The sequence below is a fragment of the Pseudomyrmex gracilis genome, unplaced genomic scaffold, assembly GCF_002006095.1.
Source record: "Pseudomyrmex gracilis isolate BER0280 unplaced genomic scaffold, ASM200609v1 scaffold_19, whole genome shotgun sequence".
NCBI lineage: Eukaryota > Metazoa > Arthropoda > Insecta > Hymenoptera > Formicidae > Pseudomyrmex > Pseudomyrmex gracilis.
In genome coordinates, this window is record NW_018020603.1 from 1,040,394 (window position 1) to 1,057,942 (window position 17,549).

At 36.2% G+C, this 17,549-nt stretch overlaps 3 protein-coding genes across 4 annotated transcripts; 2 read left to right on the top strand and 1 right to left on the bottom strand.

Moving 5' to 3' along the window:
• Window positions 1-6,616: 6,616 nt before the first annotated feature.
• LOC109851678 (mitochondrial genome maintenance exonuclease 1-like) lies at window positions 6,617-8,832 on the bottom strand. Of its 2 annotated transcripts, XR_002249925.1 has the most exons (5): window positions 8,037-8,832; window positions 7,754-7,961; window positions 7,461-7,593; window positions 7,006-7,253; window positions 6,617-6,879 (listed from the first exon to the last, which is right to left on the bottom strand). XR_002249925.1 is itself a non-coding variant. In XM_020421985.1 (4 exons), the coding sequence occupies exons 1-4, from the start codon at window positions 8,758-8,760 to the stop codon at window positions 7,092-7,094; spliced, it is 1,227 nt and encodes a 408-aa protein (XP_020277574.1). In that variant the 5' UTR covers window positions 8,761-8,832; the 3' UTR covers window positions 6,617-7,091. The 2 variants fall into 2 exon arrangements, 1 of the variants encoding a protein (XP_020277574.1); XM_020421985.1 differs by having other exon boundaries at window positions 6,617-7,253.
• Window positions 8,833-11,508: 2,676 nt separating this feature from the next.
• LOC109851704 (glycine-rich cell wall structural protein 2-like) lies at window positions 11,509-12,598 on the top strand. The gene is made up of 3 exons (XM_020422037.1): window positions 11,509-11,606; window positions 11,851-11,989; window positions 12,119-12,598. Exons 1-3 carry the CDS (start codon window positions 11,595-11,597, stop codon window positions 12,454-12,456), a joined length of 489 nt encoding a protein of 162 aa, XP_020277626.1. The 5' UTR covers window positions 11,509-11,594; the 3' UTR covers window positions 12,457-12,598.
• A 320-nt stretch (window positions 12,599-12,918) lies between these two features.
• Window positions 12,919-16,736, top strand: LOC109851675 (40S ribosomal protein S12, mitochondrial). Its single transcript, XM_020421981.1, has 5 exons — window positions 12,919-13,146; window positions 13,324-13,371; window positions 13,444-13,491; window positions 16,138-16,359; window positions 16,471-16,736. Exons 1-5 carry the CDS (start codon window positions 13,068-13,070, stop codon window positions 16,599-16,601), a joined length of 528 nt encoding a protein of 175 aa, XP_020277570.1. The 5' UTR covers window positions 12,919-13,067; the 3' UTR covers window positions 16,602-16,736.
• The last annotated feature ends 813 nt before the right edge of the window (window positions 16,737-17,549 follow it).

Genomic DNA, 17,549 nt, shown 5'->3' on the forward strand with positions numbered 1-17,549 from the left:
AGAAAGTAATTAATATTTAGCATTCTGACCGTTTAGGCGTTTAACTTTTAGGATTCTCATTTTCTCTCTTGTGAGGTTTTTTATTGGATTAATAAATACAGTACGGTATAACGATGAAATGTTATTAACGCGATTCGAAGAATTGTTAAACAGCCATCCACTTTACTTTTAATTTGCATTTTTACATGCAAATTTTCTCTCCGAACAGAAAGGTAATCTGGTTACTGAATACTTGGAATAGCTTTCTTTGTGTAAAATTACACCTGCCAGCGCGATGCATCTCGCTTTACAGCGGCGTTCTTTGACTCCTCGAAGACGCTGATCGATAATCAGGACTCGCCGAGGAGGATTGTCGTCAATTCGCGCAAATAACTCCCGCTGGCTCGTTGACCCCGTTTGCTTTTTAAAGCATTTTTGAAAGAAATGAGGAAGAAAAAAATCACCCTCGCCCTGCTGAAGCTAGGCTGCTAGCTGCTTTTAATCTTCTTTCGAGCAACCTCGGTGATTTCTGTACCCGGAAAATGCCGCGGCTCTTTTTTACGAGCGGCATAACTTCGCGGCTAAAGTTTAATTAAGTAATGCACTTCCGGCGTTGCACTAGCGCGGCACTCGTTGGCGCAACGTGCGACGCCGACTTCTCCGCGAAATTTTTCTTTGCGGGAAGACTAAGTGCCGCCATCGGCCATAACTTGTCGACAAAGAAACCTCGCCAGAGACCCGGTTCTTTTCAATGATAACTCCGGGAGAAGCCTGAAAAAGCGTTGAAATTCATCCAACAGAATGTCGTTCTTGAAAAATCCCCATCGTCGTGACTTCTCGCACGGTCTGTGTGTCTCTTTTTATTTTTCGCGCGGGAAGTTGAAATTCTTCTTCCTTCCTTCCGCGCATAATTCCCGCGCGAATTATTTCATTTTTTATAACTCGAAGAATATTCGGCGGTTCTATTGCGCGTGTAACACGGGGACGCGTAACTCGAATTACAGCTGCTTCTTATGTTACGGCGGCGTATTTGAGACAGAGAAAATTGAAAATTTTTCTAACGTCTCGTAAACTGCAGCGTCCCGTGAAAAATATCTAAATTTACTAAGTTGGATGCCACCGCGCACGGAGAATGTCTTAAACTTATCGCGCACATTTTGCAGGCAATAAATATTCACAAGCAAGTATAATAATAGACGTTTGCTTCCTCATACCGGACAGATAGAATTTTTGTAAATAATTGCGCGAAGGAAAGGTTAAAGAACGGAAATACGTACATCGAGTAAATTTTCCGACATGAAAAGGATTGATGATAATTTCGAAGTTCAAAGTGGTCAAAATTAAACTAATTCTAAGTTGATATTTCACTATTATTTCCACCGAACTGTAATTTAAGTTTTTAATTGCAAAGAAACTTAATATCGAAAGTTGAAAAGTTATAGCAAATAATTGCGCGAGAAGTTAGTGCTGACAGAGGAGATCCATTCCAAGTGCATTCTGTGTTTCGCGAGCATCTCTCGCAACACACGGAAGACAATTTGACTCCTTGCAATTGTTCCGGACGCAAAACGAGGCGCGCGCACGCGCGCAAACTCGAGAAACGGGAGCATCGCGAAAACTGAAAGCACGGCCGGGGTTATATTTTCAAGCTTGCGGCAGATCTCTCGCCGATTTTGCAATATACAGCTGCCGGGGAGTTTTCCTCCCCCCGGTGAGATATAGCGCTCCCGTGAAATTGCTCGCGAGCCGGCTCGATGACGTATTGCGCCCGACGACGAACACAACGCCCGGTTTATACGCCCTCGAGTTCTATACGACACAGGCCCGCGAAAGCACCACGATAATATGCGAATTCAACGACACACACGGGAAAACTACTTGCATCCTGACATCCTTTTCACGCCCGGCATTTAATCGGCGCGCTTTCCAGGAGTTTTACCGAGTTTTACAGCGTTTTGTTTAGGATCCAAAACTACGAGAAAATAATGCGAGTTTTTTTGGCGAATACCGTGGAAAATATTTCATGAAATCAGATTTGCGTTGTGTTTTAATTTGAAAAACTTTTCTCGCTGGATGTTTTGAGTGAAATTTATTTTTTCAAAATTTGCACGCGCTTAAAAAGCAACTGTGAATGTTACAAACTACTTAAGCTCAAGATTCTAAATGAAGAAACTCACACAAATTCATACGAATTTCGTTTATCTTAAAATCAGATGTACTTTTTATGTTATTACAGTTTTTAAGTAAATTATTGTATATTTTTTATTGTACAAAGAAAATTATTGATATTGTAAAATGAAACGCTTCCTATTTTACAAACGTATAATTTTGTTAAGGAACCAAGTTTACTAAGATAGACTTAATAGATGCTCTACGTGCGTCTGTCTTTATCGATCTCGTCAAAATGCCGCGTTATTGTACGCACACGCGTTCTATGGGAGCCAACAATAGCGAAAGGCGATTACACGACGTTGTGCTTTAGGACGCAGTTTGAATCGCTTTTAATGCGCGCTCCCTAATTGGTCGCAGGTGCACACCTGAGCAAGTCCCCAAAGAGAAACCGCGTTGGAAACGTGCTACATACATAAGCGCCTCTGTGAGTGCGTAAACCGGCCGGGCACATTGTTTACGAAACGATGGTTATTTTGTAGAAACAGCACGTTATTTCTTGTTATTATTGTGCAACAGCGTGTGAAGGCCGTTTTTTGCCCGTAAAACAAAGTACAACGTATATATATATCTATTAAAAATGATAAAAAATAACACATCTCTTTTGTAAATGAATTCTAAATTATATTCTAAATTATAATTAGATAGTAGTAAAAAACAAATACCAGCGTCGCTACTGTTTAAAACAATGCATATAATTATTTGCGACTCTTTGCATATATTCGCAAAAAAATTAAGTCCATACTTTTTTTTTCGAATGTATGCAAAGCTGAATTCTACAATTTATAATTAGACCTTTGGAATTTAACACTAAAGAACAGATGCAGCGGTGCAATTATTAAAAAAACAATTTATAATTATTTGTGACTTCGCATACACTCGCAAAAAAAAATAAGTCTTATTTATTAATTGATACGTCTCTCTGTTCGCAACTGTTGTGATCTGACCCCTCAAAATTGCGACGTGAAGTACAAGAAGAGAGAGAGGTAAAAAAGAACAATTTCCTGCTTTTGCAAGACCGCTGTTGCTCGGCGTGGCGCTTTGCGCGACGTGGTTTTCCGTCTCGCGTGTAATCCGGTCCTTTGTAGATTGGCCCTGAGACGCTTCGCTTCGCTTGATTATTAATTATTATTGGAGGGCAAACGTAGCGTGACCGTCGTCGCGAGGCGGACCAACGATCGATAATTCATGCACGACGAGCCGCGCGCACCGCTCGCCTCCCAGAGAGGATTAATTCGGCTCTATGGACGTGGCTTCGCCTTTATCATCGCGCTTGTCGATTTTTCCCTCCCTCTTTCTCCTCCCAAACCATCGAACCCTCTTCTTTGTATTTATAAACTTTTCGCCGCGAAAGCACTCGCCGCGGTCGGACGCCACAAGAGCGGACCGAAACTTCCTTCGAAGGATATCGACGTCAAGGAGCATCGACTTCACGACGTCGACGATGATGAAAACTTCGTAATTTCGGACGTGCTCCAGTTTGCTCGCCGACGACTTTAGCTGAGCTATCGCGATCTCTCAGTGACGCGCTTACGCTTCTGGAGATTTGTTATACCGCGTTGAAAAGTTTCGAGCGGCTTACTCTCAACCAGTTATTAACGGAAGATTTACGACGGCTTTATTGCGGAAAACAATTTCGCGACTGGTTCCGATTTAGTTTTGCGGTTAAGAAAAAGTGGATTTTTATGAGGGAGAAAGAAATATTGCAAAAGCGGCGTATTTTTAACACAACGCGTTCTGACAAAATATCGTCGAGGATGTAACGTACGAAATTTACATAACGCACAGGACTTTCGGTCGAGTGATAAATTGGATTTTATTATCTGAGAGTATATCTACTTGATGAGCTCCGCCTCCGCTCGTCGCTGTGCGTTAAGGGGACAGGGAATATAAGAAATTGCTCGAAGGGCGTCCAGCTTGAAGGTCAAACTTCGATAAATTGCGAGTTTGATAGTTACCGCGTCACATTTGCTTTCCCGAGTTTTTCTCGGGTTCCGCGCGCGTTCTAGAAAGAGAACGGGGGAGATGCGAAAGAAAAGTGGGAGGGTGCGTCCGACGAAGTTAAAGTTGCCATTTTCATAATTCTCCGCGCTCGAAGTAAGGGTGGTCCGGCCGATGAAAATATGCCGCTGTTACCGGAGGATTAGCGGAGGTTTAGCCGAGAGATTTAGAGTCATCTGGGGAAGAGACGCACGCTAAATGTCTAATCCGGAAATATGGTTGTCTTTGCGCGGGATTTCCAATAGGACACGCGAAACGGAGAGAGTAGCGCGCAGAAGCAACAGAATTCTCGGCGGCGGCAACGGATAATCCTGCGTCCTGCACTAAATTTCACTTTGTAGCGTTATCTCGCATTACGAAAACTGATTACGGCACGGTGGGCTCTTTGCTCTCTTGATCTGGCGCTCAGTAGAAGGGAAAAACTCGGAGAAAGAAACTCGTCGTAACGACGTTTGCGTTGAGCCAACGTCATTGGTTTTATGCTACGACTATGCGATTATTTCGCCATTCATTATTTTCGCTCAAGTGTGTTTTATGTGAATCGCAGTAACTTTCTAGCGATATTTTAAAAACAAACATGTAAATCAGTTTTTCTAACATCTTAACCAACTTATATATTTATATTAATGCATCTCTGTGTGTGTGTGTGTGAATTACTTTTTTTTCTAATAAATTTTTATTCATTGGATGCAGGAAAAGTAAAAGTATTATATTTAAAAAGTGCAGGGAAGGAACAATGTTGTAACGCAGCTATTGTTGTCGGTTTGTTTATTTCTGCAAAAAAAAAAAAAAAAACTGACGTAAGAAAATAGATATAGCATGATGTATAATATAACGAGAACGTTTATTTCTTGAAAAGTGAAGAAAACCATAATTGTGCGCCTGCTTTGTGCACATTAATAGAGGAATTCTTTAATATAAAACACCACATTACTTGAAAATGTGGATTCCGTGAAGTGTACAGAACCATTGTTAGCAAACTAAAAAGAGACAAAACATATAATAACCTATCATACAGAGAGAATAATAAATAAATATTTCAATAGCCAAGATATCTTCGTAAGCATTTATTATACTTAGAGACCAATTTATAATTTTTTTCTATTTTAAAAGTATCTAGTGGGATCTCTTTGAAGAGATTTTAAATAAATAAATGACGCAGTACTGGCGATCGATACTAGCCGGATACTGGCCATCAATATCGAATCGGTAAAATACTAGAATAATAAAGTCAAGTGCAGTACTGATCATTGCATCGGTACTGGAATTTAACATAGCGTCAGTATTGTGTACCTATATTATCCTGATACCGGTAACTCGTTCCGGACGGCACCTCCGACGCGAAACAATTACCAAGTCCCAAACGCGATCTCAAAACTCAATTTGTGTTTGTCGGAAGTGTCGCTCGGCACGAGTTACTGATACCGGCATAGTAATGATACAGGAGATATACATAAGAACAATATTTTAAAATTTTGTTACGCGTTTCTAATACTACTACCGATCTAATATCGTTTTACCAAGCATAGCGAATCAAAACAATCGTCAATATCACGTCAATATCAACAAATCATCATCAGTATCATTAAACAATGTGAAAACGATATTGAACGAACAAAACTGTTAGTATTATATATATTTCTTGATAGTTTCCTGCCGATATTGTGTCAATATAAACTCGTATTTCTGATACTGGCAAACTCTCATATGTACTTATATTTTTAATTTCCAATTGTCTTTTTCAATTTTAATAAAGTAATTCTATTGCTGTGTGATAGTTTAGTTGTTTCTGTGTAAATACGAAGGAATCTAAATTTAATATCCGGTGGGTACAATATCTCGCGAAACTCGACGCCTGTGTTGTGAACATTTCACAACACGAAGATAAACATCGTGGCCACGAGAGAGTGCTGAAGTATGGAAAAAAACAGAAACGGAAATTTCGAGGAAATCTCGTTAAGATGATAACGTACATGTACTGTGCGTACATATACAACGTTATCGAAACTGATACTGCCGCATGTACGACGCAAATAGCATCGGGACGTAAAGGATGCGGTTCGCAATATCTGATATCCTAGCCTGATATTCTCTGTCTCTGTATGTGATCCAGGTATGCAGAAACACAACGAACGATATAATTCCGCTACATCGCTTCACCATTAGTTTACGATCCCCATGGGCGCACAGAGGGTTGGGCGCGATGTTTATGGGACCCCGTAACAGAGAGAGATGCGTAACGTAACACCCCTTTCAGAACACTCGGCAGAAAGTTATAATTGCTGTATGTTAAACGTGACGACAGAAATTGTGACCGCGTTTTTACGACACGCTTTTATCTCAGTCTCTGTCTTTTGTCATAAAAGAATAACAAAAAAGTTTTCTAAAAATAAGGCAGTAAAAAAACAATAAACAAACCTTAATATTATTAAAGTTTAAATCACAATTTTATTTTACAACACTCAATTTTAAATACACATATATATAACTAGTTTTTTTTACTTTCTTCACTTTTACAACAGCTATTATTTCGACCGTTTAGAAAATGCACACATTAAAATTCTCATAAATCATAAATGTCAGGCCCGCCGCAAGGCTTAATGAGTCACCGTATCGACGCGGTTTTCCGCTTGCTGTTTCCTCCGGTTTTCTCCATCTCTCGGTGTGAGTAGGAAGAGGGCTCCTCCAACTATTCCCCGAAGACTATAGATTATTGCAGCTTCTGACGCGCTAGGGATAAAATTAAAAACTTCTTCTGGCTTCTGTTCTCCTCTCTCTCTCTCCCTTCTCTCTTTCTCTCTTTCATTCTCACTCTCACTCTCACTCTCACTCTCACTCTCTTCTGTAGGGAGTTACCTGTGGCTGACGGATAAGGATTTAATTGGCTTTGTGTGGGAAAGTTTTAATGAATATACGCGGCGCGCCGGTGCATTAGTGTTTTATTAGCCGGTGCTCTTATTGCTATTGTCCCTCGTTTCGACGTAGTATTTCTGCAGACGACTCAGCCATATTGTCCAATATTGCTTCAACGTGTTGTCGCACACCTCGTACACACTTGCTGGTGCGCCACATGTGTAGGCAATCACGAGCAATCCGCGTTTTATCTGAGAGATCAAGAGATACGGTCAATCGGTGCAAATGCGACACAAGAAAATGCAATACAAGAACAATTACGAAAAATCATTTTTGAGGGATGAGCGAATTATGGCTAATAAATTATGAGATAATTCGAATATACAAAGTGTTTTTATGTACTGAAATTTTTATCTATTTTACATATAAAGTGTTATTATTTAAAAAAAAACAATTACCACAAAGGGATACAGATTGGAAGCATTAACAGCACCTATATACGCGGCGATTTGCACAGGCGCATCGTAGGTTTCTTTCAAGTTTGATTTCTGCCTGTCTGATTTCTTCCAATCGATTATGTAAGGATTGCCCCTGTGAGTTCAACATGAAAATTTACGAAATGTGTGCAGAACTTGTAAAATGTTTATTGTTCAAAAAATTTTAACAAAAAAATCAATTGCGTTTACCAAGCAATCTCTGATTTACAAATACCATAATTTCCTAACGATGATAAATGTACTTTCTCTTTTACCTATAAGAGGCAACGCAGTCGATAACGCCTTTGTAGTGCAACTTGGTGTGAGCGACGTGCGTCTCAATCGCTTTCACGTGATTCACGTCTTCTAAAACACTCCGAACACTTTGGAAAATCGGTTCGATTCTTGGAGGAACTTCGTACTCTTTTCCAAGCAAACTCTGTGCTATGCATGAATGCAAAGATTTTCCATCCTCTAACAATGCTGAGAACACCAGAAGTAATTAAAGATTTGTTTTCGCACTTATTAAAGTTTTGTAGGACGGCACGCGTTAAATACCTTTCTGATGCATTTCAAATCCTTCTTTTCCAAGCTTGCTTATTAGTTTTTCTTTCCATATTTCTAGAGCCAGCTTTGACTCTGGTGACATAGTTTGTGTTAAGATTTTAGTTACGCTAGGAAATCCTATTGTTTCTGGATCATCCTTTCCAGATAAAGAAAGCACTTCTGTTGATTCTGCTAAAAATTCTTGTTTATTGCTTATAATTGGAAAAGTTAGCATATTCTTTATGATGATATTAGGTAATCTTTTTTTAGATTTAAGAGATGCATCGAGTCTTGTATCCTGCTTTTTCGTGTTAGATAAACTTACACTTGATAATGATGCATCATTTTGAACATTACTATCATCTGTGCTTTGGTCAGTATATAAAACTTTTGTTACACCTGTTTCATTGTAATTAGTAATATTATTTGTGATTGGTGACGAATCATAATAATTTAATGATTTATCTTGTATCCTGTTAATTCTTTTGAGATTGTTGCTAATATTTTCTTTAATCCAAAACAGTTCTGAATCTACGTTATTTGATTGTAACCTGGGAATAACACCTTTCTTCTCTAATTTCAACCTCTTTTTCTTTTGCGCACTTGTTTCCACTAATTCACCAAACACTGATTTATATTCTTTCATCAATTTTTTTATTTTATTAGTCTTTGTTGAATATCTCCTACTACTTTGTATATGTGTTACGTGTAAAATGTATTTAAACATTGTTATCATAATTGAATCTGTTTGTGAATTATTATATTGTGTTGCAAAGCATTTGTACGTTTAATTACTGTAAATGTTTAATTTTTTTATAGGTTTGGTGCATATGTGGCTCAAAGGACCGACTCAAGATAGTCCATACGCCATTCTAAGTAATTTTTTTTATAATTGGTTTAACACAAAACAACACAAAACAAATCGAGAGGTTATGTACTCACATGTTCACAGAAAGTGAAAAACTGCAACCATTTCCGCCATCTATAGCTAATGTCCACACGCAGCTTTTATACATTTACTAACAGTTGATATAAAAAGCATAAAATGATCGATCAAAGTATTATCATCATTTTTTCGTTTTTTTCTCATTTCTATTTTTTTGGTGTTTTCTTTTTTATTATTAATAATAAAATTATGATTAATAATATATATTACCCGCAGCCACGTTTTTCTAATTTGCGCGCATTGTTGCAATGATTTTTTTTTAATAAACAAAGCTTCGAGTTTTTTTTATTAAGTATATGAATTCACTATAATTAACATTTTACAAGCCGGTCACGAGTATAGTCGCGTTTTCGTATCCAAATGTTAATTGATCGTGTTTGTATTTATAATGAGAGTTTAGGCATTTTTAAGCTTAAAAGCAGAATATACATATAATATATATATTGAAGTTCATTTAGATGTTTTTATTTCATATTTAGCTGCAGAAAAACAACTGGCTGTACTACAAGATAGTTTGGTTTAACTATCGTAATCAGACGTGGATCTCCCAGACCCACCGGCGTTTCTAGAAAAAATTAGTTTATTTTAAACGCTTATATCTTCAAAATTACTACAATGTTTTTAATTTGACTTTTTATTAACGCAGAAGTGTTCAAACTTTCAATTAAAAAAAAAATTAAAAAATATTGATTTCTTACGGAGATATTCAATTTTAAAGTCGCGTAGGTCTCACAGACCCGGTCTGACTAACTCGTTATCATTTTTGAGGTCTGAAGAGCTAAAACAGCCCGTAAATTGTTAACAGTAAAAAATTTTCGTGATTTATACATATATAATATGTATTTCTTTATTTAGACTTAACGAAAATTATTATTCCGTGTATCAGATAAAGTGTAACTCACATAAAAAATAACAAAACATATTCTAGAAAAGAATCATGGAAAAAAATGTTAAAAACGTTTACTAATAAAATATATATTCCCCCTTCTTTGTTATCGCTACTGTATCGCTCACTCACAATGAGTTCGATCTCGATTCGTGTCGATTCCGTGTCGATATCCGCAATTTCTCGCGTGGTCGCGGTTGGTCAAACGGGGTGTGCCGGCGCAACCCCTTCATTGTGCTCTTGCATAACAGCCGACCTTTGATGAGATATATACCTTTCTCCTCTTCCCCGCAGAAAATCAGCGATATGACGTGCTTTATTATTGTATGACGTGCATCGATATACCATTAAACCTGTTGCGCGCTGACGTAATACCCGGACTCAGTGGCCCTTTCGAAGGCTCCGATGGTGTATCTCTTGCCCCCTTTTCCGTGATTAACGATCCTTTTGGCACTTTTTATCACTTTAATAACCGCTTATTGTCGAATCGAGTTTATGGCAGTCCGTTTGTGAAATGGTAATTATTCCAAGTGCAGGCGTGATATATGCAGTAAGAGGAAGATAACATTTGTACTTAGACAATAAGCGGTCATAACAATGATCACCGTCGTTAAGTTTTTCAGTACTGTTCGAAAATTTATACTAATATGTATTTTGATAAAAAAAATAGTGGAATATATACATGTATATAGAAAATATATATATTATATGTTACATATGTACATATATAAAACACACACACACACACACACACACATATATATATATATATATATATATATATATATATGTATATACACACATATATGTGTGTATGTGTAACGTAATATATTGGTACAGAAAGGAAGTACAAGAGGCAAACTGAATAGAAAAATGTGTCTCCGTGTTTTTACGTAACGCTGCAATCGAAAACCTGAGTAGAGCTGTACAACAGTGAAAGTTTTGTCATGGATGAAATTTAAGAAGTACGGAAAAAGCATGTCAAGCTGTATCATATTAGTAGGTCAGGAGATGAATATCTCCTGATGGGGTCGCGCATTGTTGCGTATTTAGAGCGAAAAAAGCTTCTACGTAATGCACATCTTCTTTCAGTATGATGCGTAGTAGCAGATGTGTTGAAGATGCAATGCAATTTCTTTCTTGTATGTTTATAAGAATTGAATTGTACGACTGTTAATTAATTTTAAGCAACAATTTATAGATATATTTAAAAGAAATAGAAAACTCTTTAACTGTATAATATATTATTCAATATATTATTATTTTGCGATTAAAAAAATCAAAGTTTTTATTTTATAGCATAGAAAAAATGAAGTTCGATCTAAACGCGAAAAAAAGAACAGGATTTTATCAGAGACTTACTTACATTTGCACTTCTCTCCTTCTAGTGATTGATCGACTTTTAATTCTCACCGACGCAAATGACGTCGATGTCGATCACCCGATAACAAAGAATTTTCGTGACGAGTGCGCGAGAAAAATCATTTTAGAAAGGCGTGTATTAGCCACGCGTGTACCTCTACTTCCACCATGGCTCCGTTAACTACTCTTGTGTCTCGTCTGTATGAGTGGGCAAGTATCACGTAGGTGTACGATACGTATACACACATGTAATTCGTCTCGGTGAGATTTGTAATACTGTGAGAAAAGACTCCACCGGTATAAAAGGGGGTGTGTCTCCTAGAGTCTGCATCAGTTTCAACAGTGATCTCCGCATCGCCGTATCATCGTTGTCGCCATGAACGCCATAGTAAGTGCGATTCGAGTCCATCTCTTTAAGATCAAAAATTTCAAGAAACTCACAAATCTAGCGTTGGATTTACCTTTTCTGTATTATACAATTTCTAATATCCGGTTTCCTTCATGTTTCTTACGTATTTTTACCGCACGTAATCCAATAATTGAAAATAATCGATGATCCAGTTTGTTTGTACACATTTTCAATTGTGAATAGTCCTCGCCGGATGAGAAAGTGAATTGTAAATTGTTCACAGCTTCTATTGACCATTCTCAGTGTGGCACTGCCCATTTATGGTCAGGAAACCACTGCCGCAAAGAGACAGGATAAAAGAGGTGTCCTGGGGTTGGGTTATGGAGGTCTCAACGGACTTCAAGGTGGTTTGGGAACTGGAGGTGCGTTGTGTAAATTTTTGAATGGTTGCGCGCAACTTTTCTGTTCTTACATCATCGACACATCATTAATCTTTTTGAAAAGTTTTTTTTTTTCAAAGGTCAGGCAGTAAAAGGTCTTTTTAATTTCAGGCTATGGTGGTTATCTCGGTGGTGCGTTGGGCCACGGTATTTCAACTTACTCCCAAAATTATGGCGCACCTTTGTACTCGTCATATCGTCTTGGTGCTGGTGGTTTAGGTGGTTTAAATTACGGCTTAGGAGGAGGATACGGAGGACTCGGATATAACGCTGGATTAGGAGGAGGACACGGAGGAATAGGTTACGGGGGAATAGGATACGGCGCGAATCTCGGATACGGAGCGAGAGGACTCGGATACGGAGCAGCGGGTCTTGGATACGGCGCGACAGGATTGGGATATGGTCTCGGTGCTGCTGGCTACGGTACCGGTTATGGTCACGCATTGTGAAGACGCGAACAGTATTAACTGATGTTGTGAAATACGTCAACATGATCCTTTGGTTTTTGCTACCGGTCCCTCATTCCTTTTTTACCTATTAGTCTTCGAGTTTTGTATTTTGCGATTTCTAAATAAATTTTGTATTTTTTAATAACTCAAGTGTCTTTTTCTTCATGGCCTTTTGTTACAACAGATACTGTCTTGTTACAATAGAAATTTTTTTATTTAAAGAGTAATAACCAAATTTGTGTAATTTAAGCTAAATATATTTATTTTTTATCTATTTTAAATTTATTTTAAAATTTTCTCTGTTTGAAAAAAACAGAAAAATTTTCGGAGTTCAAAAGTCCGAAGAAAGACATTGTGAAGACATCCAAGAGATGGCTAAAGTCCTCAAGCAGGCAAATAGAATTTCTACTTTATCTACGACGTCAATATGTAGTTCAATTTGGCGCTGCTAGGCAGAAGAAAGTCAACAACAATAAGATTGTGATAAAGTTAGGTTAGGTTAGGTTATATTTTCCGGTGTTGTGTTTTAACCTGTCTTATTATAGATTAAAAAACACTTAAACAAGTTGAGTTTATTGTATGAGAAGATTGTTAATGATTGAAAGCTAATCATGAATGCCCTAGCCAGAAGCGTAATGAACATAGCAAGAACTTCTATAGCAAGTTCCATCCAAGGTGCAATCAGTTGTGGTCAGTGAAAAATATATTTCTTCATTGTTATTACGCATTTTTAATTCATTCTGCTCTTTAATAAAAATAGTTATTATTAAATTGCCTACTAAATAATTATATATATTAACATAGATGTGACACAAAAATATTTTAAGTTATCATTTCAGGTAATTTGACAAGTTGTTATTGTTTCAGGTAGTCAATCAAGTTTAACAAAAGTCTACGGCAACAGCTATATCCAAGGTAATCTCATTTATTATTAAAAAGAAAGAGTACCTATTGACAAATTAAAATCTTTTAATTGGTATTAAACAGGGAACATATTAAATGCCACAAGGATATGCGTAAATAATGTCTTGCAAGGTAGGTGATAAACAAGTATATATTATTCTGATTAAAGTCTACGCTTAATTATTTCTAATTAACAATAGCGCAATATGATGCTCAGCATAAATATAACTTATATTTATATATTTTTTAAATTAAGAAAATTTATAGTGTTTAGTTTGATATAAAAAGCTTTTGCGTGTGTGTGTGAGGTTAGCTATAAAAAATATACAATCAAAATTAGAAATTTCTATTAAAAAATTTCAAAATAATTTTTGTTACCTTATCACTAACATTGTTATAAGACACCACTTAAAACTTTTATATGGAGCATTTTTTTCTAAAACTCATTCTCTTTTACAAGGTTTCAAGGTTCTGATATTTTTTATACTTTATATAATAGATTATTAACTTGAACATATACAAACAAAGAATAAAAATCATTTGATACGTAATATAATAAAAAGAAAAATAATATTTGAGAATCAAAAAAGTGAAATAAAACATGTTGATAAAATGTGGTCATGTTATACGAAAAACTATGTGTTTGTTACGTATAACTGTGTGTGTGTGTGTGTGTGGGAGGAAGAGGGACTCTCTTGTTGAAAATTTACACAGACGTCTTTGTTAGAGACACCCATCCCGGTGATTTTCGTGAACCCGCCGAGAAATGGCCTAAGAAAGTCGTCCAAATTTCCCATCACATGCAGCATTCTACCACTGCGAAAATACTCCCTCACCTCTTTGATTCCCATAGACGGAGAGATCTCTCGAAATATACGAAAAGGGACCTATTCGGGCACTTCGCAAGAAAGGGCTCGTATAGCGTAAAGACGATGCCGTTGTGACCAATAGCGAAAATCGCTGGGAATTGAGGGGGGTGACGTGTCCATTTGTGGTTGACCAGTTGTCATTGAGGGGTTCGAACGCACGAGAACGCTCTTCGCGTGTTTTCCCCTTTCGCTTTTCTCGCGACCCTATACAAAGAACAGACCCATCACCTATTCACGTGACATTCATGAGACTCCGCACAAACGACGTTCTTATCAGAATTTGAGATATACTATTACGTATCGTCAAATTTATAAATTCTCTGTTATACAAATGTTATATGAGCGAGTTTTTTTTATCTCGCAACGAGTGTTATATATGTTTTTAACATCTTTCATTCGCAACATTCAAATTACAATCTCTCAAACGTTAAAAACTACTTTAATGCGACAAATCGGTTTACTTGATATTTTTTAAACCTCTTGAAATACCTACGGTACTCACGCGTGCTTGGGCAAATTATTCAAAGAATCTTTAAATCCGTATTTTTTCAGTCGTGAAAGCTGTAGTCGTTCAGAAAGAAATTTTTACCTTAATTATATGCGGGTGTGCGTATATATGCGCGGCCAGAAAAAGTAGGAACTATGCAACAAAGGCGCAATAGCAAGGACCTAAAAATTTCGCAACGTAATCTTGCGCATTCATCTTTCGAGGAAAAGGGTTTCCGTCTTTCTCCTTTTCCGAATCCTATGTTAGGATGGATTAGCTTTGGACATCTGTCGCAGTGATGGACGCTGGTCAACTCGAAATGAACAACAATAAGTTCTTTTGTATACTGACCTGACCGCGTGATACGTCGGAGAGCTTAGCATCACCTAGCAACGAATTGAATATTGTCACGTCATCTGTGACGTTCAGTTTTCAGGAGGAAACGATTATTTGTTCACTCTAGATTGCTCTCTTATATAGCTTCTATCTTCGGAATTTAGAAAACTCGTTTAATGAGCATTTTCTTTGTGTAGATATTTAATGTTTCAAAATATAGTAAAATAGAAATTTGCTATTTTTTAATGTACATTTAAAATTTATATGTGTGAGAATGTTTCATATAAACATTTTATATATAAATTTTTACATAAATAATGTTACATATATTAATATTTGACGTATACATACATGATTTATATATCATTATATGCTAATTTATATACAAATGTAAATAAATTAGTTTAGCGTAATCGTATACAATGTAATATTATTATTTGACAAAAACAAATTTTTCATAAAAGAAATATGCAAAATATACAATGACTTGTTTTTCTTGAAGTTAAAATTGTAGTGATAAATGAATCTTTTATGCAACATTTGATACATTATCTCCTTTGCGACGTAAAAAAACATAAGAAAAAAGATTTTTTCTTTCCCAAAAATCACAATGAATCATAAATGACACACTCTTCTTAAAGAATCTTTTGACAGAATACGTTTTTATAGAAAAAATTCTTACGTCTTTAAAGACCTCACAAAACTCTACCGCACAAAGATTAACATTCTTATTTACTGAACAATTTATTAGATAATAATTTAAAAAAATGAATCAATTTTTTAAGTGGTTTTAAGTGTATTTTAATAAACTTTAATAAAATATATGATAACAATGTGATAATTTATACTTGTATATAAGATTGTAAAAAGAAGAATTTTAGAATTTTAGTAATGCTTTCCGTGAAATGTAATAATCGTATATGCACATGCATTATGTAAGTTGCAATATTTGTGTTAATTTGTAAATAATTTAAATGACAAAGCACGGTTCTTTCAAGCGTGTGTGAAAATACACACAAATAGTAATACAAATAATTACTGACTGTTTTTCTAAATAGCTCTATACGTAATAATTTATTCTCGCAGGATTGAGTCAAATAAGATTACGTACTACATTGTGGAAGTTACATAAGAATGGACCGTATATAAAGCGCAAAAAATCAACAAATCCTCTTGATGGTAAACCATTCATGAAAGGTGTCGTAATAAGAACTCTCATTAAAAAACCAAAAAAACCTAACTCTGCGAATCGAAAATGCGTTCTTGTCAGGTTATCGAACGGTAAAGAGATGTTTGCGTATGTTCCTGGTAAGACTTATCAATAATTTATAAACACATTTATTGTCACGTTTACACGTGTGCTATCTGCCGGAACGTCACGTAACGTGTTGTAAAGCAGGCGAATTAAATTTATTTTAGGGGAAGGACACAATCTACAAGAACATAACATAGTGCTCTGCAGAAATGGACGACTGCGAGATACACCTGGTGTTAAGATAAAATGCGTGCGTGGTAAATACGACCTGCCACATGTATCTAAACGTGAATAGTCTATAATTGTTACTTACTAACACAGAGTGTGTTACATCGAATTGCGTTAGAACATGATGTACTATTGTACATGTCAAAATCATTATTATTTTATTAACTATGTACAGTTTTTATGATAAAAATAAATATAATACTTGATTTCCAAATTATTTTTTTCAAACAAGTTTTCTTATTGATCTACATTTTAAAAAGTTTTTTTTATATACAACAACAAACAATCGTAAAATGTTGAAAACAAATGTGTATTTGATTATACAATAAAAATGTATATAACATGACGAGATTTAAACGATTCATTTCTTTCTTTTGGCAATAGTGCATATAAAATCACTATTTTGTAAAATAGAAATTAGTATATATTTATAATATACGACTCTCTTTAACCAGTCTTAAAGATAGTATTAAGATTGTTAACAATCGGGATTTCTGTATCTCCCATGATCGATTGAAATATCGGACATGGATGTCACGATGTGAAAGTGGCTTCGCCCTGAAAATTGCAGCCCTTTGACACACTTTTAGAACACCGTGACCACCGCGTTTACCGTTACCTGAAAGATGCATCTGCATTTTGATGCTTTCACGTTTTTCCGCGAGCTGTATGCGTAACGGAGATGGACAATAGCAGGCTAACGTGGAAATCTCTTTCCCTAAGGGGGGAAAGGGTTGGAACTCAGTCTTCTCCCGGCCGAATTATTGAAGGGTCGAAAGGTATGAACTTCTGCATCTGTACCCTCGAACTTTCATCCGCCTACACGTCCAGAGACTATTGACCATATGACATGCTGACCAATATCTCTGTGTTTTTGGAGATCGGTTCTCAACCTGACGTGGAACGCGTCACTTGTATAACTTTTAATTTACAATCTAAGAACTTTTTTTATGTCAATTATATTACTTAACTAATATTTATTAATTTGACAACAAAACTTGAAAAGTTTACGATT